Raw genomic sequence first — 27,690 nt, 5'->3', positions numbered from 1 at the left:
TCTCTTAACGTTTAGGAAGATGCGTTTCGCCCGTCCGCGTGCAAGCTTGCCATCACTTGGGGTTGTGCCTGTGATCTTTATTTAAACTCCACCAGCCTTTGTCTCCACCCGGCAGCCCCGGCGACGCTCTCCCGCTGTCTTTTCTCCTGGGGTCCCCTGGCCGCTGGCTCCTGTGCTTACTGCCCTGGATTTGGTTCAGGGATCACCTCTCTCAGGAAGCCTTGCTGCGTTAACTGCAGCCCTCATGGACACCCACGATGCCTGCATTTTCTCAGCCCGTGGGCAGTCGGCTTCCCCTGCTCTGATGCCCCTTTACAACTTGGCCAGTGGAAATCACCGCACAGCTGGAGCAAGAGGGAGGCTGTCAAGCTGAAGTTTGTTCGGGAGAGAGTGACCAGGACAAGAGGGCCATTTAAGGACAGACTGAAAGAAAAGAAGCCCTTGGGGGGATGTAATAGCTTTCTTCAGTTGTCCCACAGGACGAACTCGGCGGGGGGGGCAGACAGCGTAGCAGATTTTACTGTGTTGGAAGGAAGCATCTTTCTAGAAACTATAAAATAGCAGTTAAGAGCTCAGGTTCTGAGGTTAGGCGGTTCTGGAATTTTACTTGGGTCCTCACCATGGCCCTGTGCCCTTAGATCAGTTACTTGCCCTCTCTAAGACCTGGTGTCGTTACTTGTAAAATGGAAATCATAATAGTAAATGAGAATATTCATATAACGCGACTTTCATGATGACCGAGGCATAGTAAGAATTAAGTTAGAAGTTAGGCTGTATTTCTACTTGCTACCTGGCCATTTCTAATGGTCAGAGCAGGTATAATTATACCCCACTATGTGGATGAGGAACTTGGAGGCCTGAGAAACTTTAAGTAGTCATTCGACATTTTATTTATTTATTGCCTCTCAACTGTGAGCCTGACACCAATCGACCTGCTGGCGCTATAGCACAGAACACGTCGGAAGATCACTTCTGTGATGGAATGTCCTTTCTACTGAGGGACTCAGAAAATAATCAAGTAACAATTACCTAAATAAGGGAACTTCAGATGAACAATCAGTACAGTGAAGACAATGGAATAACATAATATGATTGACAGTGATGAGAAAGGGTAGTAAAGTAAGGTCCTTTTGAAGAGGTGACATTTGAGTTTAGACCTGAATGATGATAAGGAGCTACCTGCTCAATGACAATTCCAGGCCAAGCAAAGGCCCAGGGGAAGGAAAGAGCTAGAATGATTGAAGAACAGAAAGGAGGCCACTGTGTTCCCAACATAGTGAGCAGAGTGGAAAGTGGTTGGAAATGGGGTCAGAACAGGTAACAAAGGTGTGGTAATACCAGCCTTTAAAGCCATGCCCAAGGGTTTGGATTTTATTCTAAAAGTAATAGGAAGCTATTGGAATGTTTGACTCATACAAGTGATATGATCGGACTCACATTTTTTTTGTTGTTTTGTTTTTTGTTTTTTGTTTTTGTTTTTTGAGACGGAGTCTTGCTCTGTCACCCAGGCTGGAGTGCAGTGGCGGGATCTCAGCTCACTGCAAGCTCCTACTCCCGAGTTTACGCCATTCTCCTGCCTCAGCCTCCTGAGTAGCTGGGACTACAGGCACCTGCCACCACGCCCGGCTAGTTTTTTGTATTTTTTTTAGTAGAGACGGGGTTTCACCATGTTAGCCAGGATGGTCTCGATCTCCTGACCTCGTGATCCGCCCGTCTCGGCCTCCCAAAGTGCTGGGATTACAGGCTTGAGCCACCGCGCCCGGCCTGGACTCACATTTTTTAAAAGATATTGGTTACTTTGTGGAGAATGGATTAAAGGTGGGGGAGGAATGGAAGTAGAACAATTAGGAAGCAATTACAGTAGTCCACATGAGTGATGAAGGTCACCTTGAGTGAGTAATTGATTAACGTGTGGTCACAGGGCCAGAAAATTGTAGAACCAATAAAATCTAAATACCTTCTGACTTTTTTCTATACTCTGGCATACTGTCTTAAAAATTTCAGGTCTCCATGATTCTACAAATTTATTCATATTGTGTTATGACAGTGTTTGAAAATCTTTTTCATCTGCATGGGCCTTGGTTCTTGTACCAGATTCTCAGCTCTTCTAGAATTAAACTATGAGATTTCTTACAACATAGACTGAAATCCCCGACACCAACAATACATTTCCACTCACCATTCTTTTTCTCCAGGCACCCCTTCCTTATAGCTCCAGGTAGCAGTATAAATATATGTCAGTAATACAGTCTTCATCTTGGACTCCAGTATTTTATTTTTTGGATAATAATTGCAAAATGAAACTCTTAGGTACAGTGATATGAATAGCAATGAAGTGGTGTTGGTCTTTGTAGCTTTCTACTTTAATGAAAGAAAATATGCATCGTATCTGATCTTAGTATGATAATGTGAAATGACAGTTCATGTTTATGAAATACTTCTGAATGACAAATATTTTGGTTTTTTATATTTTGAATGAAATGTGTAGAACATCATTTAGTTCAATGTCCAATTAACAAACATATTAAACCATTTAAAACATTTCTGCAACATAATAGTACTCAAATTTCTTGTATACTCTTCACCAAGATTAGGGAATGATGAAGATTCTTCAGTCTTTATCTGTATACTTACTTGTTTATTTCCTATTACAAGGATACTTTCTCCTTCCAAACCACAGAGCAGGCATCAAAACCGTAAGTTAATATTTATCCAGTATTACCATATGTAGTCAGCTTGGACTACTGATAACAAAATACCACAGACTGGTTGCTTAAACAACAGAAATACTTGTTTCTCACAGTTCTGAAGGCTGGAAAGTCCAAGATCACTGTATCAACTGATTCACTTCCTGGTGAGGGGTCTTCCTGGCTTGTAGACATCTACCATCTTGCTGTGACCTTACATAGATTGGAGTAAATGAGCTCTTATGTCTCTTATAAGGACACCAATCTCATGAGATCAGGTTCCCACCCTTAGGACCTCATTCAACCATAATTACTTCCTAATCCAAATACAGCTACACTGGTGGGTTCGGGCTTCAACATATGGATTTTGGGGGATATACATTAAGTTCTTTACATCATGTTATTCATGGACTCTACGTAAATTACCCCATTTGTCCCAATCATTTCCATTTTAGATCTAGGATTTAATCCAGGATTGCTCGTTGATTTTAGTTGTCATGCCTCTCTGGAATAGTTGCCAGTCTTGTCTTTTTTTTCCTTTTTTTTTTTTAAGAGTTAAGATCTTGCTGGGTTGCTCAGGCTGGTTTCAAACTCCTGACCTTAAGTGATCTTGGTCTCCCAAAGTGTAGGGATTACAGGCGTGAGACACCATACCCAGCCTTATCTTTCATGACTTTGACATTTTTGAGGAATACAGGCTGGTTATGTGATTAAATGTTCCTCAGTATAGGTTTGCCTGATGTTTCCTCATGTTTGTGACCCCTTGACAGGAATATCATAGAGGAGATGCTGTGCTTCAGTCAGTAGTCCTCTTAGGTCTCACATGACCTCAATTTATTCCATGGCTTCATATTGTTAACTTCTGTTTCTTTAAGATTGTGTCTGCCAGGTTTCTCTGTTACAAGGTGGATTAGCAAATATGTCACATTCATAAATTAATAGGCGATGTGTGTTTTGTGGGGAGAATCTTTGTGTTTTGTAGGGAGACGCTTTCAGACTGTAAATTTCTGTTTCCCTTCATCTTTTCTTCTGCCAGATTTAGCATCCATTGATGCTTTTTGTTTGAATCTGTTATTACTGTGATGGATGCCAAATGACAACTTTCTAATGCTATCAATCCTTCTAGATTTATTAGTTGGCATTTTACTATAAGGTAGAGTTTTCCTTGCTATACCATATATTTATTGTTTATTTGTTTACATCAGCATAGACTCATGAATTCAAATTTTAATCAATTTATTACTATTTTTTTAAATTCTAACTTCAAATTTTCTTAGACTTAGCCAATAGAAGCCCCTTTTTGACATGTTTTCATCATTCTTTGATCACTTCCTTATTTTCTGGCACAATGTGTCACGCTTATCTTGTATTTCCTGACCTGCCTTGGAATCAGCCGTTTCTGCCAGGAATTTTGGTTTCTTTAGTGGAAAGTGGTATTTAAAAACAAACTCTGAGCACTAGAGGTGTTCATTACTGGCCTTTCTCAGCAGAGAGACCCTAGAGAATTTGTGTGTATAAACAAGTATGCATTTGTGTGTTCAACAGCAGGAAATCTGGCTACCTTTATCTTCAATGTATGTGCTTACTTGCTCAATTCCCCCCATATGTAAGCAGATTACTGTGGCTGAAAGCTTGACACCAGACAAGTGAATTCATCTCTGCCTGGTATGTCAGCCCAAAGCTGGGTATTAAATATGCTGCCCACTGGACACCATCCAAAAACTCAGCAAGACAAAAGTGACGAGGAAGAAGGAAAGAGAAAACTGTATTTAGGAAGTTCAGCTGCAGACATTTTAGAAGGGGTAGGAGGAAGGAGGAAAGGCCAGTTAGGAAGTTTGGTTCTAGACACATAGGCCCTTTCCCCTGCTCTTTTCCCCAGCTCAGCCCATGAATAGGCGAAGCAGGCTTAGAATGATGAATTAACTTGTCCAAGCCTAATCAGTTGGGTCATGGCAGAGCTGGAGTTTAAGCCTGGATTTTTTCTGACTCCGTAAAACTTGCTATTTTTACTGCATCTTGTAGAAAGCAGCTTTACAGTGAATGACAACAAAACAACAAAAACACAGAAGCCTTTCTTTTCGATGTTAGGAAATATTTCTTTACTTTTGTCTCAGGTGAAAATCATCATTAACGTGGTTAGATGCCTGTTTGTAAGATGGCACATTTGAAATTATTTCTAAGCTAGAACAGTTTAGACAGAGTTGAGCGTAGGACTGGGGTCAGAGACCAAGGTTATAACCTGGATACAAGGAGTTCTCATGATGATGAAAGGTCTATCAATATGCATAGATACAATAACAACACAAGACTGGGAGATGCTGAAATGTATATTTTTTTTCTCTGACGCTTTAAATGAATGCATAAGCCTGGGCTGCAATTTTTGTGAGTCTGAGTGTGCTTGTAATAATGCATAAATCGTTATGATAACTAATGCCAAATAATGGGTTATACCATGAATGGAATGAGAGCTCCTCAGGGCAGGGCTAATCCAACCCTGTTTTGTAGGTATAGGTGTTGATTACACATTTTAAATATCAAGAGCTGGACTGACATTTTAGATTTGACACCTTTAATTTGCAATATTATTCTTCAGCAATAAACAATTAGACCTTGTAAACTCTTTCTGGTTAGCTATAATCATGTCCAATTTTATATATTAGGTAAAATAAGTTATATAAGTTATTTTTCATATAAGCCATTTTGATATTCACATAATATTTTCTTATCTGATTATTGATTTTTAGGCTTTCTATGAATTATAAAGGTGTATTATTTTAAATTTTGGTATTTTTAATCCACAACATAAGTTAAGGAAATTGGGTCTTCAGTCTTAATATGGTGGTCATCACTGAACTATATTTTCTGGTGGTTTTCCTAATAAAGCTCCTGAATTCATTTAGCAATGTGAAATACCTAACAATAATTCCAACAATACTAACAACTGTTTATTTAGTAGCTATTTATTACAATACTTGTATCTAAAAGAACAAAAGTAATGTATTTGAATAAACAGTAAGTACAAATATATTGTGTTTGCTTAAGAAAAGGCAGGGTAATAATTGTTTTCCAATTGGTGCACAATAATGCCCTGAAGTCGTCTCAGTAAGTTTTGATATCCTAGTTTCTTATTTCCTGGCAGCGGCCTCTGTGCCATCTTTTTGAGGAGCTACTCCATTTAAAATCTCTTGATTAAGTTTATATGATTGACAGATAATGTGAAAGGAAAACAAATCATTTATCAATAGAAGGCATTTATTAATTCAAGTAATATTTATCAAGATCAGGGCCAGCTTCATGAAAATATGACCTGTGCAGTCACACAAAACCCTGCTCTTAAAAGGGGCCCCTCACTTAGGATGTAGGACATGCAAGCCCCTAAATTGGGGCTTAGTCCAGGAGGGTTCTTGGCTTGGCCCAGAAAAGAATTCCAGGGCACGCTGGTGGTGTTAAACAGCAACTTTTATTGAAGTGGCATTGTACAGTAAGCAGCAGAGATACTGCTTCTTGCAGAGTGGGGCTACCCCATAGGCACTGTGCCCAGAATAGCAGCTTAGAGGCAGTTTTGCACTCATAGTTATACCCACTTTTAATTATATGCAAATCACGGGACAGTTTATGCAGAAATTTCTAGGATGAGTGTGGTAGCTTCTAGTTTGTAGAGTCATTGCCATGGAAAGGGGTGGTAAGGTCTTTGTGTTGCCATGGTGATAGTAAACTGATGTGGCACACTGGTGGCCATGTCTTATGGAAAGCTGCTTCTATCCAGGAACTTTTTAGCTGATCCTCAGTTTGGTTCCAACTCCTGATTCCTACCCCACTTAGATAAGCCCTGTGTTTATTTAATGCTCTACTGTCAGCATCTTGAAACTCTTTTTTGTTTTTGAGACGGAATCTCACTCTATTGCCCAGGCTGGAGTGCAGTGACATGATCTCGGCTCACTGCAACCTCTGCCTCCCAAGTTCAAGTGATCTTACTGCCTCAGCCTCTTGAGTAGCTGGGATTACAGGCACATACCACCATGCTCTGCTAAAAATTCTTAATAATTATTTAACATGGGGCCTTGCATTTTCGTTTTGTATTGGGCCCTGCAATTTATGCAGCCAGTCCTGGTCAAGATTTAAATAGATATATAGATACACATACAGATACAGATAGAGGCACAATATTATATCTCAAATGCACTGACTGACAGTCTCACATGATTCAGGCCAAAGCACAGTTTAATTATGTGATTAAAGGCAAAGGCATAAAACTCGGGAAAGTACAAAAGTGGAGAGCCTTTAGAGCCTTTACTTTTAACCTTTAGAAGGTTAAAGGTAAGAGATGAAGGAAAAGGCAAATTCAGGTCTCCTGAGAATAGTCAGGTTAAGTGAAATATGATCAAAACTCCAAACTTGCTACCATGGCCCATAAGACCCTAGGAAATCCAGACCCTGTCTACTTCTCTAACCTTATCTTCTACCACTCTCTCCCTGTTCACCACGCTCTGTTTGCACTTCTTTCTTTTCTGTACACGCTTCTTTCTTTTCTGTAAACACCTCAAGTTTGTTTTACTGCCCTCAAACCTTTTCTCTGCCTGGAATGCTTTGTCCCTCAGCTTTTTTCACAGCTGACTTATTTGGATCTTAGCTGGGACACCATCCCCAGTCTAAATTAGCCCTTCTCTCCTTAGTCACATTTGCTATCTCCTTTCATTATCTGAAATCTAGTTCATTTAATTGTATCCTTTTTTATTGTTTTTCTCCCACCACTAGAATGTAAATACCAAAAGATCAATGATCTTGACTTGTTCCCCATAATATCACAAGCCCTTGGTGTGATACCTGCACATAATTGTATTGAGTTAAACTTTTGGTGGATGAATGCATGCATGAAAGCAAACAGAACGTAGGTAGCCTAAGGAAATTACTGAGAGCAGTGAGCTGTTGTGCTGATGAAGACTCCTTTCAAGAAGACTAAGACTTTCTTTGAAGTAGTTTTCTGATGTTTCCCACTGAGTTGGGCTATGTGTTACAGGCAGATGCTTACGCATCCTGAAATAGGACCAGTTGTCCCATAGAACTGACGTTAATGGTTTCTTTGAATAAACATAGAAATTGATTCTCCTGTTGTTAAAACTTGAGAAAGTCAAATTTGTCTTATCTGAGTTACTTTCTCAAGAAACCAACAATCAAGCCTCCCAGGTACTATCAAGGAACTGAAACTTACCAGATCATTGCATCTGGACAATATGATACTAGACCCCTCACCCATCATGACTACCTAACCCAGGGGTACCCAGTCCCTAGGCTGCAGACTAGTGTCCGTCCGTGGCCTGTTAGGAACCTGGCCACACAGCAGGAGGTGAGTGGAGGGCGAGTGAGCATTACCACCTGAGCTCCACCTCCTGTCAGATCAGTGGCAGCATTAGATTCTCATAGGGGTGAGAACCCTATTGTGAATTGTGCATGTGAGTGGTCTAGGTTGTATGCTCCTTATGAGAATCTAATGCCTGATGATCTAAGGTGGAGCAGTTTCATCTTGAAACCATCCCCCATCCTGGGTTCCATGGGAAAATAGTCTTCCACAAAACTGGTCCCTGGTACCAAAAAGGTTGGAGACCGCTAGCTTAACGAATCACTTGCTACCTGTTGACCAACTCCTCTTCCTTACCCTTCCCTAATTCCTGTTTTCCCACACATAGTTACATTTTTTTCCCTGCCATATAAGCCCCTCATTTTAGCTAGTCAGGCAGAGGGATACAAATTTCCCATCTCCTTGGCTGCAGCACCCAGTTAAAGCCTTCCTCCCTGGCAATACTCCTTCTTTCAGTGATTGGTTTTCTGTGTAGCAAGCAACAGGACCTAAACCGAACCCCTGGCATTTTGGTAACACCCCCAAGACAAATGAGCAGCATTTCTGAACTCCTTAGATTTTTGAAAGAAAAAGAAGCATGAACTAGCAAAGGGAATATTGCCTTTGGGTACAGAATAAAAGAGAATAAAATACAGTTGACCATCAGTATCCACAGGTTCCACATACACAGATTCAACCAATCATAGATTGAAAATGAACGTCAGGCCTCAACGGCTGTGTCTTTACTGAACATGTACAGACTTTTTCTTGTCATCATGCCCTAAATAATATAGCATAACATGCTTACGTTGTGTTTGGTATTACAGGTAATCTGGGGTGATTTAAAGTATAGGAGAGGATATGCATAGGTTATGTGCAAATACTACATCATTTTATATCAGGGACTTGAATATCTTCTGATTTTGGTATCTGCAGGGTCCTGGAACAAGTTCCCTGAAGATACTGAGGGATGACTATAACTCTTTGATCTTTTATATCTTGGTTTCCTGAAACTTTTATGTTATTTAAAAATGATCAGTTAAGTTTAGCCAAGGGAAAATAGTCATTCCTGATTCTGCCAATTTTCTTAAACAACCTTAGGATTATATAAATAGCTGATGTTATCTTGAAAAATCTCTTCTGTGATAAGATATAAAACGTTAGCAGTTTCTAAATGCTGTCATTTTTTTGTCTCCTCAAGTATAATACATCTAACTTTATAGGAAGAAATATTTACATTTTTAATACTAGCTTTAGTGAATAAATAAATAGTAGGCATTTTAAAAAGAAAATCTTTCCCTCACAAAACACTGGGGGACTTGTAGTTTAATAAGCCTGCCATAAAATTTTTTATTTGTAAAGCCAAGAAAGAACCTTTAAAGATCATTTGATGAGTGATTTTGACATCGTACATATGAAGAAACTATGGATTCTCCAGAGTAAGTGGCTGCTCAAAGTCATATGGCTAGTGGGCATCTACCCTCTAGACCAGTACTCTTCCCAATGCAATAAAAAAGCCATGAAATATATGTACTGTGTAATATGTACTATGAGCTTCTTTGCTACGAGTCGTCTTTCTTTTTAAATTATAGCAGAAAATAAGTGTATTTATTTCTACTGCCTGTCAATTTGCTTACAAAGGAGTTGTCATAAGAAGTTATTTAAAGGATATAACTGATTTTCTTTGGGAAACACCAGATCTATGTTATTTTCTCTTTTAAATTGCAACATTTGTTGATACCTTAGCAAATGAAGATGAAAGGAGAAAATGACATAAAGGTAAAATGACATTAAAGGAGACAGAAATAGCTGATTTTAAATATTAGATGCCAAGAAGGTACACTCAAACCTGGTAACTTTTTTGGTATTTTTCCTTCTTTAGCCAAATAATATATCAAAGTATATATCCTTGTTGTAAGCCATTCAAAAAATAAAGAATAATTTAAAGAAGGAAATCAAAATAACAGTAAATAAAAATAGTAGTTCCAATTGTCAGTTATTGTTTACATTTTATTGTATATTTTTAATAAATGTAATTTTTAAAAATGAAATTATTCTATACATTCTGTTTTTACCTTGCTGTTGTTTTTTACCTAGACCATTTTTGATGTTTACATAGTATTGTTTTACATCATTGTACTGTAAATTATTTAACCAATTATCAATTTTTACATATTTTTGAAGTTTCTGATATTTTATAATTACTAACTATCTGTAATGATACTTATGAACTAACAAATACTTCTGTGTGTTTGCTGAATCACTCCTTGCCAACCGCAGAGTATTAAAATGAACTAGTATCCTGCCTTTGGTAGACAAACTGTGGATTTGGATTTCCTACCTTTACTGATATCCCATTTCCCCAGGTGCCCCTCATGAAAATGTTTTTGTTCTCTCACTTTTTCTAACCCTCTTTTTCTTTATGGTTCATAATTGTTTATTAAATGTGCTGAATGTTCACTTTTAAGGGCTATTTTACAAACCATACTTCCCTAGCATTTTTAGATACTTCCGACCCCAGCCACATCTTCCTTTTTGAACATAAAATGAAGGAGCGTCGTATGTGTCCTTATTGCTCTATCAGGAATCTGGTTACTTTATACAGTGTGTGAACCCAAGAAAGCAATTAAATCTCTCCTTTATGCCCCCGGAAAAGCTAACAGTGCTCTCTGCTAAGAAAAAGCCTCCTTTAACCCCTTTCTTTTCTTTTGTTCCCTCACTAACAATATAAGCATAAGCCCTCATATGCAATATGAGCTGAAATTCCCCAGTCTACAGCCATACCACCCTGAACATGCCAGATCTGTCTGAAAATCCCCATTTTATTGAGATAATTTAATGTATCTTTAGAGACCTCTAGATAGCCAATAGCTTCTGACAAAGCACTTTTCTTATGAGCTTTTTAATACTTTTATTATGAAGAGATTGTTTGGACTTCTTATTAAAGCAACAAATCTTGCCTTCATTGGTATCATACTGTCCTTTCCTTCTTGTGATCATTTCACTTTAGACAAACAACTAAAAAAACATTAGAGCTCTTGACCTTACAGCTCGTTAAATACTTCAAAGTAAATATCAATGTACTTTGGCAAGGAAGGATGGGAATTAGCTTTTGCTTACAAAGCCTTTATACGTCTATTCTAAACGTATTATTTTAGACTTTGTAATGATAGCTCAATAAATTGTCTAGTTATTTGTTTGTGACAGGTGTCTATGTGTGTCTGTTGAAGTGTTAAGTAAAATGCACTTGTATGTAAACCAATATATTACAGTTCCATAATTTTTAACAAAAATATAACACGTATGAATTGTGCCTGGTTTTTTCTTCCACTGCTTTGTTAGTAACATTTTTAAATGAAGACATACATATAATCATATAATCAAGCAGAATTTGGGGTGGGAGGGAAATTATTTTCTAGAAGATGATACACTTAAAGCTTTCCCAAAACATTTTTTGTTATTTACAAAATAGTGTATTTTTAAAAGGCATTAAATTAGCAATAAAAAAATAATAATACCTAGGAAGTAACTAAATAAGAAATGTGCAGCTGTTACCAGTGCAGGGTCTTGACTACAAATCGTCCAGGTTCTTGGCATTTTGAACAAAGATTTGGACAAAATGCATAAAGAAAGCAATGAAAGAATGAAACAATGAAAGCATAGATTTACTGAAATGAAAGTACTCTCCACAGAGTGGGAGCAGGCTGGACCAAGTGGCTCAAGAGGGCTGGTTACAGAATTTTCTGGGGTTTAAACTTTCTCTAGCGGTTTTCCATTGTTTACTTGGTTACACCCTATGCAAATGAAGGAGTGGCCTGCAACCAATCAGAAGTACTTTCCATTTTTCATCTGCCAGGCAATGCAAAGGGAGTAGCCTCTGATCCTTTTGTGGAGAGGTAGTGTTTTCCTTTTGATTCAGTTCTAGGAAGTCAGCGCCAATCGGCCTTAGGCTCCCTGCCTCCAAACCCTATTCTCCTGCCTCACAAGGTCACTATGAAGGCAACTTTAAAACACCATAGAAACAACCTTGTCCCACCTGTGGCCCATGGGCTGCATGCAGCCCAGGACAGCTTTAAATGTGTTCCAATGCAAATTCATAAACTTTCTTGAAACATGAGATTTTTTTTGCGTTTTTGTTGTTGTTGTTGTTGTTGATTTGTTTTTAAGCTCATCAGCTATCGTTAGTGTTAGTGTATTTGGTGTGTGGCCTAAGATAATTCTTCTTTCTCCAGTGTGGCCTGGGGAAGCCAAAGATTGGCCACCCCTGCTATAGAAGGTCACAAAAGAAGATTTGAACAAATGGAAAGTGATACCAAATTCTTGGATAGGAAGACTCAAAATAACATCATAGATAACAATACTTCTTCAGTTAATTTGTAAATTTAGTATGATCCCCTTACAAATAGCATTGTTTTGTTTTTTAAACAAGATAAGAATACTTTGAATTTAATGTGTAAAAATAAAAAACCAAAAACAACCAGGGAAACTTGGTTAACAAAAGAACAAATGAGAGGTGATTGGCCTTACTAGATATGATAATGCCTCTGTAATTAAAATAGAATGGCATTGGTGTACAAATAAACAGGCTAACCAAAGGCCCAGAATAAAAATTACAGAAGTAGACCCAAACCCTTAAGAGATTTTGTATATGATGAAAGTTGTATCTCAAAATGGTGGGGAAAAGATGGGTTATTTAATAAATGTGGTTGAGACGATGGGGTGGTCTTCTTGGGAAAAATATGACTTGGATCTGTACTTTATATTACGATGGATTCCAAATGGATCAAATATTTAAAAATGAAACCGTAAGAGTACTAGAAGAAAATATGACAGAATTCTTTATAACTTTGGAGTGGGCAAAGAGTTTCTAATTTGACCGAAAACCTGGAAATCATAAAAGATTCATAAAGTTAGCCACAAACTTTTGCGTAACAAAAAGCCTATAACCCAGAAGAAAAGTGTTGGGGGCGGGGGATATATTTGCGATTCTTAGTGCTGATAGAGAATTTCTGTAAGATTTAAGAACTCTTGGAAACTGAACAGAAAAAGACCTAACAATAAATAGAAGAATTGGCCAAAGGTGTTAAAAAAAAACACAGTTCACATAAAAGGAGATACTGAATGGTTCTTAAAGCATAAAAAACTCTTCAGCTTCACTCCAACCACCTTGAGATACCATTTTCATCAATAAGACTGACAAAAATCCAAAAGTTATTTAATATACCATAGTGGAGAAAATTCAGAGTAACAGGCACTATTGTTGGTGAGATAGTAAATTAGTACAACCCTGACTGGGGAACATTTGACAATTTCTATCAATTTCATTATGGCATTTTTGTAATTTCATTAAATTAATATTTACTATAATTTCTGGCAGAAGATATTTTTATCCCTTTTATTTTCTCTATTTTTTTGTCCAGTGAAAAGAACTGCTTTTATTGAATACCATGTCTGAGAATATAAATTACTAAGTCTTACTCAAACACCATATGCGTTATGGGCAGATTTTTTTTTTATCTGATGAGATTTCTAATTATATGGGATGAAGATTGTTTTAATGAGATCATAAGTAAACAGATTTATCAAAGAAAAGCTCTAATTTAAGTTTTCTGGAATAGATTCATCTTATACAACAAGATTTTTTTTTCTCCAATGTTCTACTTTCTCTGTTTTTGCTGACCTGTTTCCCTCTTATGATTCACCAAACTAGAATAACAATATATTTGTCTTCAATGTGCATATTTTTAGTAAAAGAACAGAATGTTTTCCTTCTATGTTATTTATTAATTATGGGAACTTGAGGGTGGTGTGTGTGTGTGTGTGTGTGTGTGTGTGTGTGTGTGTGTGTGGTGTGTATGGAACATTACTAGAATCCCTGTTGGTTGAGGGCCTTGCAAGCTTGTATAAAGAAAGAGTAGGAAGCAGGCAAAGGAGAGGGAAAGGACAGGCATGTTATGATATTTAAGGACATGACAATGAATACCTTGTTAATACAAAAAATAAGCCCACTGTTGGGATGGATAAGATTAAACTCACTTCTGTTTAATCAGTAGTGTCATCTTTATATAAAAGAGATAACACATTACTACTCTTACTCTCTCATTCTACTTTTTTGGTGAATCAAGATTTTTACCTGAATTAATTTTCCACCATACTGTAGTAGAAACAGCTTGGGTTTGGAGCAAGAAAGAGCAGGATTCAAACTCTACTTTACAACTGGCCTGTGACAATGGACAAGTCACATACTTTCTGTATGACTTATTTTTCTTTTGTATAAAATTGGGTTAATAATACCTCCCTTGTGGGGTTCTTGTGGGAAGAAAATCCTGTGACATGGTGCCTGGCTGTATTTGTTTAATGATAACTTAGATCCCAGGTCACTCAGCCTTTCTCCATACTCCCTGTGTATACGGCTGTCAGAGCACTTCGCCCCTCCTGATCTCATCTCATCTCTAGCACTTAGGACACTGCCAACATGTTAAGTGAATGGAATAAACACCTAAATTTTATTTTATACCTTAAAATAGAAATGTTTTAGAATGTCTTGTTAAGTATATTATATGTACTGTGTTGTACAGTAGCATTTATGCATCATTAGACTTGGATTTGTTCCCGGGGACCTGGGGACCTGTGTCCAGTTAGAACAGCTCACCAAAGATGAGGATCTTACTCACTTTGGTACCAGTAGAAAGACTGCTCAGTTTTTCACATCTGTTTTTGAGCAAGGTGCTACTATGCCTACCTTACTTAATAAGAGGAGATGCTAAGAGGTTAGGCAGTTTTTCTAATGCATATCACTAGCGCATGGCAATATTGCCATTTGAACTCTGCATTTAGTTTATTTTCTTTTTTTTTTTTTTAACTTAGGTCTAGTACATTTTCCACAATATTGAATAAATACATTTGGAATACATAGTATGTGAAACATAGTGCCAATTAATGGTAGTTACTATTATTATTGTTATATGAGAATGACCTCTCTTGAGGTTTGAGAATCTGCTCCATGCATGCATTATTAGAGCAGTGTATAATGAACTTATGCAAACTTAGTTTTAGAATTGAACTCTCTTCCATGACTATATCAGTCTTGTGGACAGCCGCGGTGGCTCTTGACTCTGAGTGACTGCTAGTCAAAGCCCAAGGATTGTAAGCTCCTCCCTCAGGTGGCCCTTCTTTTCCTCATGGGTACTGAATAACTTTCTTACTTCATGGTCATTGGACTTTTGCTACCGACATTGTGGCTTGGTGGCTTCATTTCTCTGGCTGTTGTTGATCTGCATGCTTCCACGGTTCCTGTTGCTTGCTACTACAGAGGCTGTGAAGTCAAAATGTGTTTTTACCACCCAGACCAGTGAATATATCGCTATGTTAGGGTCTCAAAAGTAGTTGTTTTGTGTTTGGCGCCCATTCAGTTCATTTACAGAAGAATCTATGATTTCTTCTGCATACAGTGGTTGAAGAAAAGATAGGATGATCCTCTTGATTTTAGTCCTCAATCTCTCAGTCTTGTTCTGCCTAGAACTTTTTGTTTCTGAGTCCTCAGTTTCTCTGGGATTCTTTAAGATACATTCCTCCTGCACCTGTTTCCTAGGCCAGAATTTTGTTGTGAATCAGTTGCTGATGTGCTGCTTTTCAGAGGATATCACCTTTCTTTAGCTTAGTATGCCATACAAATATTGCCATTATGTGTGTGCTCAGACTTAAAAAATGTTTAAGAAGCACTGCCCTAAATTTTAGCTTCTTCAGCCCTATTGTTACCAATTATCACCCAACCATCTATTTTTTATCTTCCAGAAACTTGTTCAAAATTTTCATCCAGTGGCTCTTTTCCCATTTACTCTTCAACATTCTGAGTTTATACTGTTTGTAACTCTTTACCCTAAGACTTTCATATTAGTTGACTCTTGGGAGGGAAAGAAGATATGTGCCAAGGTCAAGATGCCATTTTTAACTGAAAATTGGGTTTTTTTAAAGTTTAACTTTATTAAGCTATAATTGATTTACAACAAACAGCAGATACTTAAAGTGGACATTTCATAAATGTGTCCATTTGTGAAATCACCACAATCAAGGCACCCACTGTACCTTTGTAGAAACCGAGGCTTGGAGAAGCCCGAACTTTCAAATGAGAACCCAGGCCTATCAGATCTCAAGGTCCATCCTGTAGACTATAACCTGAGTTCTAGTTAGGAGGAGAAGCAGATTAAAAAAAACACTATTTTTCATTTGTGAGGGAAAACCACACAGTCTCTGAATCTAGCTCCTCATTTCTTCAGGAAGAGAGTTGTACTAAATGATCCTAGTGTCTTCGTCAACTTTAAGTTCCTTTGCTTCATTCATGTTTCTTATAAAAAGGTGGTAAATCTCTGTTCAAATACAGTTTGTTTTAATTTAATGAAACTGCACTATTCTCTGTAATTTTCACAGTGGAACAATATAAGACATTAAAAGCATATTTTTTTCTCTTCATAGGAAAGCCATTTAAGAAGTTCCTGGAATAATATTAGTCAGAGTACTATAGGATCTGCAGGAAGTGCCTCAAGATAGTTGGTAAGATAATAAGAATTTAGTTTTTTTCAAATGCATTGCATAATTACTTTTCTGACTATAAGCTTCATAGCCTTGTGCTCGCCGGAGACATTTTCCTCAATCTTTAATTATTATATAATTTTTAAGCTTACCAAGGGTGGAAGTTGTAATAATTACCTAAAGCTTAGCTGTATTCTTCACTTTTGCCAGAGAATGAAGATTTTATATAGATATGGATATTCATAATGATGTAAACATATACCTATCTAATGAGCTGTCTTTACACTTCTCAGATGTTATTGTCAATAGCTAAAATGCCATAACTCAAAATACATACAATACATCTAACATCTATACACAGGCTTATATTATTTATGTGCCAAGTGTATATAATGTTTTAATGAACAATTGGAATCAAATTTGACAATTTTAAGACCTGACAATTTATTTTCTACTTCTTCAATCCTAGGAAAAGAAGAATTTCTAGACTCTTCATCAAGATCTTCATTTATACAGCTGTTAAATCCAAGGCTACTGTGGTGAAAGCATGAATAAAAATACATCTACTGTAGTATCATCCACTCTACTTGAAAAGTAACTTTTAAATTTAATACATTTTGAAATATAGTTTGAAATATGTAAACTATTAATGAACATTTGATTAAAAGTTTTTTTACATCTAGCTCTCTAATGTGGTCTAGGATAGCAGTAATGAGTAGTAAGTAAAGTAATACATTGAATTACCTTTCAGTGTATAGAACACAATCTGCATTCTCTTTAAAGTCATCTGTACAGGGCATGGTAGGGCATGCCTGTAGGGCATGCCTGTAGTCCCAGCTGCTCGGGAGACTAGGACAGGAGAATAGCCTGAGGTTAGGAGTTTGAGGCTGTAGTATGCTATGATTGCACCTGTTAATAGCCACTGCACTCCAGCTTGGCAACATAGCCAAGACTCTGTCTCTAAAAATAATAAAAAATAAACAATTATAAAATTTATTTTTAAAAACTCTTCTGAGATTTCTTTTTTAAATTTTGACTTTTTAATATCTATAATATTTTATAATTCTGTTAAAAAATTTGATAAAATTAACTCTTGGTGACTAACAAACCACCCTAAAGCCCCTTAAAACAATAAGCATTTATTCTTTCTCATGATTCAGTGGGTTGGTTTAGCAGTTCTGCTCTATACCAGATAATGTAGGATGGCCTCATTTACATCTTGTGAGGCCTCAGCTAGGAAGGCTGAATGGCTGAGGTCTCTTTAGAACTAGTCTGTCATTCTTCAGGAGGCTGGCTCAAGCTTTTTGCCTGGTGGCAGAAGCACAGGTGTTTTCCAAATATCCATTTTCCTCACATTTGCTGGTATCCCATTGGCCAAAGCAATTTAAATAACCAAGTAAAAATTCAGGGAGTGGAGATATAGACTTAGGTTTTTTGTTGTTGTTGTTGTTTTGAGACGGAGTCTGGCTGTGTTGCCCAGGCTTGAGTGCAGTGGCACGATCTCGGCTCACTGCAAGCTCTGCCTTCCAGGTTCACGCCATTCTCCTGCCTCAGCCTCCCAAGTAGCTGAGACTACAGGCCCCCGCCACCATGTCTGGCTAATTTCTTTGTATTTTTAGTAGAGACAGGGTTTCACCGTGTCAACCAGGATGATATTGATCTCCTGATCTCGTGATCAGCCCGCCTTGGCCTCCCAAAGTGCTGGGATTACAGGCGTGAGCCACTGCGCCCGGCCTAGACTTAGCTTTTAATAAAAGGAAGCAGTAAAGTCACATTACCAAGATGCATGCAGACAGGAATGGGAGGAATTGGTGGCCGTTTTGAAAACATAAAACATACCTTTAACAAGGTATATTAAAAAAAACTTGCTCTTAGTCTAGTCTTCACTGTGTACCCTCATTCTCTTTATAAAAAGTTGTTTTTATTCTTGGTCCTTTTGTAGTGCTTCTTTTTGCTTATATATAAAATAAATATACACATATATAATATATGTACACATGATAATTATATATATATTTGGATTCCACTCCCCAGAATATTCTTAAGTAAAAGATATCATGTATACTGTTTTGACTTTGCCTTTTTGTTTTAATGTATATCCTGGTGATCCCTTCATATCAGTTTATAAAAATCTTCCTTGTTTTTTGTTATAACTGCATAATATTCTATGGTGTGGATTACCATGGTTTATTCAGCCAGTACCTTATGGATGGACATTTGTATTGTTTGCAATTTCTGGTGAATACAAATTATGCCAACATGAATAACGTAGCAGAGAAGTCATTTTCTATTTTTTGCCAGAGTATTTTTGGGATAGATTCCTAGAAATGGAATTGCTGGACCAGAGGGTTGATTTTTGTTAGAGGTTACCAATTTATCTCTTTAGAAGTTGTACCATTTTGCATTCCCACCAGCACTGTGCAAAAATTCCTCTTTTCCCATAGCTTTGTCATCAGAGTATGTTGTTGAAGTTTTAAATTTTTATTGGTCTGGTAGGTGAGTAGTAGTATCTCTGCAGTTTTAACTTGTAATTCTCTTATGAGTAAAGTTGAGCAGAACTATTTTTAATATTTAATGGGAAAAAAATTATATAATCTAAAATTTTAACAATAGAAGGTCCTAGTCGTGTATGTAAATTTTATGCTGCCATGAACATATAAATTTGTGTTTAAGAAGAACTTTTAACAACATAGACATTGCTTATAATAATTCTGGGTAAGAAAAAAAATGAGATCTAAAACTGTTTAAGTAGTACAATAGCAATTCAGAAAATATATGGATATTCAGAAAATATATGGATAGATTTATACAGAAAAAATATTAGCAGCACTAAACTGCTGTGCTAATAACACTTTGTTGGGATTAGAAAAGTACGTTCCTGTACTGAAACAATAATATATGCTGGAGATAGTTTGTGCCCTCAGTGAAGGACATTCACATTTGGAGGGTTTAAGAGTTAGTGGAGAGATCTAATAAGGCATCTTACTTCCCTTTCTTACCTTCTCTTTCGTTTCTAGGCTTTACTCATTTATGTTTTTGCAATCTACTATCCCGTAAAGAATGAGTTTATTGGCCAGGGGCGGTGCCTCATGCCTGTAATCCCAGCACTTTGGGAGGCTGAGGGAGCGGATCACTTGAGGTCAGGAGTTCGAGACCAGCCTGGCCAACATGGTGAAACCCTGTCTCTACCAAAAATACCAACAATTAGCTGGGTGTGGTGGCACATACCCGTAATCCCAGCTATTCAGGAGGCTGAGGTGAGAGAGTCGCTTAACCTGGGAGGTAGAGGTTGCAGTAAGCCGAGATCACGCCACTGCACTCCAGCTGGGACACAGCAAGACCCCGTCTCAAAAAAAAAAAAAAAAAAAAGAATGAATTTAGGGTGCATTTGGACCCTTGGACCCTGTCCTCTCTGCCTGTTTTCTAGCTGACTATTGCCCTAGAAACCATATAGACCTCGCCAAATTAGAGCTGAATTCAGTATACCTATAATACAGCTCTAAATGATGGTATACATGGAGAGCAAAATATCAAAAACAGGGAGTGCTATATGCTTTTTAAAAATTTTTCTTTCTTCTTTTTAGAAATTATTTTTTTGAATGCAACAGTTTTCTTAAAGATATTCTTAGAATTTCTATGGTGGAAGCTAAGAAAGCTTTTTCTAAAAACTATAATCATGTAAGATATGAAGTAACTCTTTTTTTAATAGTAGTTTCAGTTATTCGATGTTTTTGAAGATAGCTGGAAGTCCTATATTCAACAGTGGCTCTAATACAACAACAAAGTAGATTACATATCACATTTTGCCTCTGAGGTAAGACTGACTGGGCTCACTCTTGGGCCATCAAGTTAACCTACCTGAATTTTGGGTCCTTTAAAAAAATAAGGATAAGAATCTTAAGGATTTTATAAATATTAAATTAAATGTCATTATTTAGGTATTGTTTAGCACAGTACCCAGTACATAATAAGTAAGCAAGCAGCCCTCAGTCTTATTTCAAACTTAATTCAAGTTTTGTTTGACCAGTAAAAGTCTCTGGTCTGACCTGGGTATTCAGAAATGCAACTTGGATATTCCTTTTGCAGGACTTTTTTTACAGTCCCTTCTTTTCAAATGGCATTGCTTTTATGTCTGGCAGAAATTACAGTTGAAACAAGTACTTTGTACCAAGAAAATATTCTTTCTAAATTAAAAAGATAAATTTTGAGATTCAAATGGAAGTCATATTAACTTTGCTTTAAATGGCCACAGACTTGTCTTTTAAAGCTACTTACTTAAAATATTTAGTTTTGAAATTCTTCAAGTAGTCTAATAACCAGATAAAAGCAAATCTTTTCCATCACCTTTAATAAATTTTTGTTCTACTCCAAAGAAATAAGCATTATCATTGTAAATTCTTTTTGTTTTGGTTTTGTAGATAAAATTAAAAGTATAGGCAAGCAAACTCGTTTAATTGCTGTTATGTCACCATACTTTTTAAAATGTCATTGCTGGTAAGTACTAAGTATTTTGTTTGAGTTGTCTGGATCAGGGGTCCCTAACCCCTGGGCCGCAGACTGGTAGTGGTCTGTAGTCTTTTAGGAACCAGGCCACACAGCAGGAGGTGAGCTGAGGGCAAGCGAGCATTGCTGCCTGAGCTCTGCCTCCTGTCAGATCAGTGGTGACATTCAATTCTCGTAGGAGCACGAACCCTTTTGTGAACTGTGCATGTGAGGGATCTAGCTTGCGTGCTCCTTATGAGAATCTAGTGGCTGATGATCTGTCACTGTCTCCCCTCACCTCCAGATGGGACTGTCTAGTTGCAGGAAAACAAGCTCAGGGCTCCCCCGATTCTACATTATTGTTAGTTATATAATTATTTTATTATATGTTACAATGTAATAATAAAGTGCACAATAAATGTAGTGCATTTGAATCATCCCGAAACCATCACCTCTTTGCACCCCGATCCCCTCTCCAGCTCCCATGGAAAAATTGTTTTCCATGAAACAAGTCCCTGGTGCCAAAAAAGATTAGGGGTCGCTGGTCTAGATCTAAGAATTTGATTTAATAAGTAGTTTAAAGAAAAAAGTAGGTACAGATCTCTAGACTAACCTGTGTGTGCTGATTTACTTTATCTTAGGGATCCTGCCTTTCAGATGATTACAATTACCAAGGAAACAGGCCTTGGTCTGAAGATACTAGGAGGAATTAACCGGAATGAAGGCCCATTGGTATATATTCAGGAAATTATTCCTGGAGGAGACTGTTATAAGGTAAAAATATGTCCCCTGCCCACCAAAAATACAAACAAAAAGACCTACCAGTGGTGAAGTTTATTTTTTCTTCTTTATTAGTGAATTTATATCCACTGTGACCATACCTCAGTGAAAAATAAAAAGGAACTAGGAGATAAGACTGTTGCCCTCGAGGAGCTTTAAACTAAGAAATAAATAGGTTATTCTTATATGAAAATAATAGATCTTTCTGACTGTAAGATAAGGTTATTATTTTTAAATTACGTGTTACTCAACTTTTATCCTGTATCTGATTGAGATAAATTATATTTGATGACATGTTATCTTTCTACTACTTTGAGTTTTTAAATTAAGTTGGATCAGTAGAACTTTAATTACATTCATTTAGCCTCTACTAAATGCAAAACAAAACAGAAACAGCAAACAAAATCTACTAATTTCTGAATTTGCAGTTCTTGTTGAGCTAATGAGTTTTATCACTCATTTAAAACCAGAAAATGTCTTTTTTTAGAAATTAGAAAGTCTTACTCTCCTCTTCAATGTAAGAAATATGTTATATAATGAGCTCCCTTTCACTTTGGTTAGTAGGAAGCTGAGACCCAAATTTGAAGCACAACCCCAGCAATTTAACAAACTGGTTACTATATTTGAATTCTCATTCTTCTTGGATTTCATTTGCTGTTTCTGTTTTACTAAAGTGATTATGTGTCATTTTTTGAAAATTGTGTCCACTTTATTTTGGAGAGAGATCAGATATAAAGAATTTAATAAAATTGTATTAATAATTAATAAAATTAATAAAACATTCTCCATTTGATTGCCTCCATTTGATTTTGGAGAGATATCAGATATAAAGAATTTAATAAAATTGATAATTAAGAATTAATAAAATATTATATTAATCTCAAGCAATATAGCAAGAGAAAGGATCTTCTTCTTCTTTTGTTTTTGTTGTTTGGTTAAGTAAACAGTCCTACTACTTTTACCCACTGCCCCATCCATCCCCCACCACTGCAAACACTTGTTTACCAAGCAGTTTATCTTTTCAACTGGATTTTTTTGTCTTGTTAGGGAAAAATTCCATTTTACCAATAACTTCCAAAATAGTTGTAGTAATTTCAGTTGCTTTACGGTTGTTCAGATAATAAGGCCTGTTTTAAATGTACTTTCTAAGTGTTATATAGACCAGGCATGGTGGCTAATGCCTGTAATCCTAGCTTTGGGGAGGCAGAGGCAGGAAGATTGCTTGAGCTCAGGAGTTTGAGACCAGCCTGGGCAACGTAGAGAGACTTGAACTCTATTAAAAATAAAAAAAATCAGCCGGGCGTGGAGGCGCGTGCCAGTAGTCCCAGGAACTTGGAGGCTGAGGTGGGAGTATTGCTTGAACCCTGAAGATCGAGAGCAGTGAGGTGTGATCGTGCCACTGCACTCAAGCCTGGATGACAGAGTGAGACCCTGTCTCAAAAAAAGTATTATTTAATAAGTTTAATGGTATAATTTTTTGGCCATTAAATTTAAATTATTAATCAACATATTTAAAAGCTAAATTTAAACAAATCCAAACAAACCAAAAATTGAGTTTTTTTCTTCCAAGAATTGAGGTGTTTCTTTTCTTTTTTTTTTTTTTTCTTTTCTTTCAGACGGAGTCTTGCTCTGTTGCCCAGACTGGAGTGCAGTGGCGCGATCTCGGCTCACTGCAAGCTCCGCCTCCCAGGTTCACGCCATTCTCTTGCCTCAGCCTCCAGAGTAGCTGGGACTACAGGCGCCCGCCACCAGGCCCTGCTAATTTTTTGTATTTTTAGTAGAGATGGGGTTTCACCGTGTTAGCCAGGATGGTCTCTTATCTCCTGACCTCATGATCCGCCCACCTCGACCTCCCAAAGTGCTGGGATTACAGGCGTGAGCCACCACACCCGGCCGAGGTGTTTCTTTAGTGTTAAAGCTGAGAGGTGTGTGTGTGTGTGTTCAATATAGCTAAGGCATTTCTTAAACTACCCTTGATATAATGCAATAATAGATCAAGGTACCTAACAAATGATAAGAATTTGTTTGCTTGCTTTCTTTTTTTTTTTTTTTTTTTTTTTTTTTTGAGACAGAGTGTCACCCTGTTGCCCAGGCTGGAGTGCAGTGGCACAATCTCGGCTCACTGCAACCTCCACCTCCCAGGTTCAAGCGATTCTGCCACCTCAGCTTCCCGAGTAGCTGGGATTACAGGTGTGTGCCAACACACCTAACTAATTTTTGTATTTTTAGTAGAGACGGAGTTTCACCATTTTGGCCAGGCTAGTCTCGAACTCCTGACCTCAGGTGATCCATCTGCCTCAGCATCGCAAAGTGCTGGGATTACAGGCGTGAGCCACCGCGCCTAACCTAAGAATTTGCTTTTAAGACAAGCATGAATTTGTGCTTGTTTATTACGATGAAAACTCTTTGGAGTTAGAGTAATAAATTGATAGCAGTGGTGCTGAACGACTCTTTGTCTTCTGTCAGTGATAGCAAATTAAGGAATTATTCTTATAATATATACTTTTTCTTAGAATTTCATTGAAAGAAGTATTAAAAGGCAAAATTTTCTCATTGACTATATTCTCTACCTACCACTAGAGGGCAGCACAGAGCTATTAATGTTCTTTCTAGCTGGTCATAGCTGACCAAAAACAGGCAAGATAGAAAAAGGTGTAGGAGAAGAGGACCGGGGACAATGGCTCATGCCTGTAATCCCAGCACTTTTGGAGGCCCAGGCGGAAGGATCCCTTGAGCCCAGGAGTTCCAGGTTGCAGTGAGCTATGACTGCATCACTACACTCCAGCCTGGGCAACAGAGCATCTCTAAAAAATAAAAAGTAAAAAAAACGTATAGAAGAGTAATTTTCTAGTGCTTACATTATTTTTAAATATTTTCTCAAGATGGAGAGCTGTATGCATATGCACATTTATTCTTCAAATACAAAATTGATATAACTATTTCAAAACAATGTATTAATAATGATACATTTACTGTATTCTAAATACTGGTTTAACATGTTATAAATTTCTAGTCTGCATAGAATTTCTACATAGTATAATCTGTAGAATAGGAAACACAAACTCATAAGGTTATCTTAATGAAGTTGCTGAACTGAGTAACAGTTAATATTTTTTAAATGCATATGAATGCTTTAACTTTCTGTAATTTTAACATTATAATGTTTCATAATTAACAATATAGGCAATCTCAAGCTTATAGCTAGATTATATTTCATTTATATTTGCAAATCTTCCAAACTGTAAGGGAGTTATTGGGACTCAGAAGGACTTTTCTTTAATTATTCATGGTTTGCCACCACGTACCCCAAATGTTTTCCTCCTGGAAAATATGAGAATGAAATACTGGTTTAGTAGAAGCAAAATATTATGTTTCTTTGAGAAACATATCCAGAGTTCAAATATGGGATATTATGAATACATCTTTTCAGTTCAAGTAGAACCGAGATTTCCTCAGCTCTAAGAGCTAGAGGCACCCTATAAATTGAGAACAACTATATTAGTTGATAAAGTTAAGGAAATAAGAGAGGTCCAAGGCCCTTTTACCCTGTCAGCTAGTCCCATATCTATCTGGGGTCAATCCTAGACCCTTTTTCTGGCCTAGACACTCCTTTAACCTTTATACCCATATTCAATTCCCTGATCAACATTTTTGCTTGGACTTCTTAAGGGTATCTCAAACTCAACATTTCTGAAGCTGAACTCATAACATTTACATCACACCATATTCTGCTCATCTCTTCCCAAACAGAGTCTCTTCCAGTTTACCTAGTCTTGGTGAAAGACAGCCAGGTACACAAAGTCAGAAAATTTATTTCCACTCCCATAGCATTATTCAATTCATTAACACATACCATTGACTTTCTACTCTCTAAATATCTCTTGAATCCATCAGTCTTCTTGATCTTCATTCTCATCACTGGAGCTTAAACTGTCATCAGTTTTGAATCAGCTCTTTCAGTAACATTGTTTGTTCTCATGCGCCATATCTATTTCCCTCCCAACCTGTATCTTACTAACATTTGGTTGCCTACAAGGTTTCATATAGTGTGGCTTCTGCCCTCTCCTTCTCTGGCTCTCTATCACTATGCATTTTCTCAGTTCCTGAAAGGGGCCAATTTTTTTTTTTCCATGTCATATGCTGTTCCCTTAGTCTGGAAACAGCACTCCATTTTCTTTCCCATATTATTTCGTTATCGATTCAAATACTATTGCCTAAGGATTGTGTTGCCTGCTTTTCCCCAGTCTAGGCTAGGTTTTATTTTTTCTATATATGCTCCTAACTCCTGTTCCTTTCCTTTGTGTCACCTATCTCAGTTTGTAATGATGTGTTTATATTTATGATTGTTTAATCAACTCTGCCTGAACCACAAGACAGTGTTTCTTAAGGGTAAAGATGCTCTCTGATTTTATTCACAGGAATGTTGTTGGTCTTTGGTGTGGTGCCTGACACATACATACTTGCTCAGTTTAAATTTAGGAATGAATGGTCCCGTAGTCATTTTGTCACATTTCCGAGGATTTCTGATCTACTTATTTACCCTTCCACTGGCACCATTTGGGCTCCACACCAAGGTACTTCCTCCTTGGGCCTTTGTGTCAGATTTCCGACAATACTTTAAAGTTCTCAAATGTTCATTTTTATTTCTTTCTTTTGTTGCTGGTAATATAGGGAAAGTAGACAGAAATCAAAATTCTCTCTTCAAATCTGATAGTGTATTTCATATTTTCTTCAGTTGGTTCTAAGACATACATTAAAACATACACATATAAGCTATGCATGCGCACACACATATATAACATGCATATATCGGTATGTAATATACTTCTGAGTGTGTGTATATATGTAATTTTTCCTCTTCTATCTCTGAAATTATAGGTCTCACAATCAATGTCGTCATGTAATTGGTGGCATTGAAGTAGGACATATTTAACTTTCAGAGGAAATCTGTTTTCATGCTAAGCATAGCGCTGGAACCAGGGCTAAGGCTTTTAGATAAATAGCAAGATCAGGCTTCTGGATGCTAAACTATGAAGAAACCAGTCCCACTGGTGGGAGCTGAGGAAGTAGCAGCCAAGATGGTTCCCTTTGCAGTGTCACTCTCTATATTCCTTTTCCGTTATAATTTCTGTCATAGCTACCCTAATTTCCTCAGACTGTTTCTTGGCCCCTTTTCACCTACTGTGAACTTACCGTGTACCTAGCACTGTGCCAGGAAAATAACCATGAAAAGGACAGAGTTCTAGTTCTGCCTAACTGAAAGAATTGGTGATTCTGGCCCACTAAAAGAATCATTGCCCCTAGATTGGGAGTTGCTGATTTAGTATATTCTAACCTGAAGGCAGGGAAAAGCGGATGTGTAAACATAAGGACCATACAGATTAAGTGCAATCCTTTAGGTAAGTAAAAGTGTTTTTTGAGCAAAAAGACACAACAATTAAGTAAATCCTGGGGAACTAGAGAAAACTTGCAGCAGAGATAGTGTTTGAATTGGGCTGTGAAGTTTAAGTCAGAGTTTATCGCAGAGAAGTGGGAGGATAGATGGTGGCATTCTAGATGGGAATTCATATGTGTAAAAACATTGAGGTTCGAAAGACCATGGCTGATTTGAGGCACATTCTCTGAGAGTAGAATGAAGAATTTGTATGCTGGTGTGGAAGGTGGATGGTGAAGCTAGAAAAAATAAGTTGTAGTAAATTTGTTGTGCTGGGTTTGGGACGTTGAGGAGTTTCAGCTTTTCCTACCAGTTGGCAACCACTGAAGGTTCTCAATCTGATGAGTAATATAATTAAATTTGCTATCAGTATGAAAATTGTCCACAACAGATATGGAAGTCTCATTCACCACATCTTATTTAACATCTATAATGTGGTATAA

The 27,690-nt window shown here is 37.2% G+C and overlaps 1 protein-coding gene across 2 annotated transcripts in view; it reads left to right on the top strand.

Annotated features, from left to right (window-relative positions):
- Positions 1-27,690, top strand: part of STXBP4 (syntaxin binding protein 4) — a 205,396-nt gene that overhangs the window by 127 nt on the left and 177,579 nt on the right. For both annotated transcript variants that reach the window (XM_010357439.2, XM_030922854.1), the window contains exons 2-4: positions 16,495-16,572; positions 17,021-17,145; positions 21,675-21,807. In XM_010357439.2, coding sequence (XP_010355741.1) covers positions 17,099-17,145; positions 21,675-21,807 — 180 coding nt within the window. In that variant the 5' untranslated portion in view covers positions 16,495-16,572; positions 17,021-17,098. The remainder of the gene's footprint in view (positions 1-16,494; positions 16,573-17,020; positions 17,146-21,674; positions 21,808-27,690) is intronic.

Source organism: Rhinopithecus roxellana, chromosome 19 (genome assembly GCF_007565055.1).
Source record: "Rhinopithecus roxellana isolate Shanxi Qingling chromosome 19, ASM756505v1, whole genome shotgun sequence".
In the NCBI taxonomy this organism is placed as follows: Eukaryota; Metazoa; Chordata; class Mammalia; order Primates; family Cercopithecidae; genus Rhinopithecus; species Rhinopithecus roxellana.
This window is presented reverse-complemented; position numbering and strand designations above follow the sequence as displayed.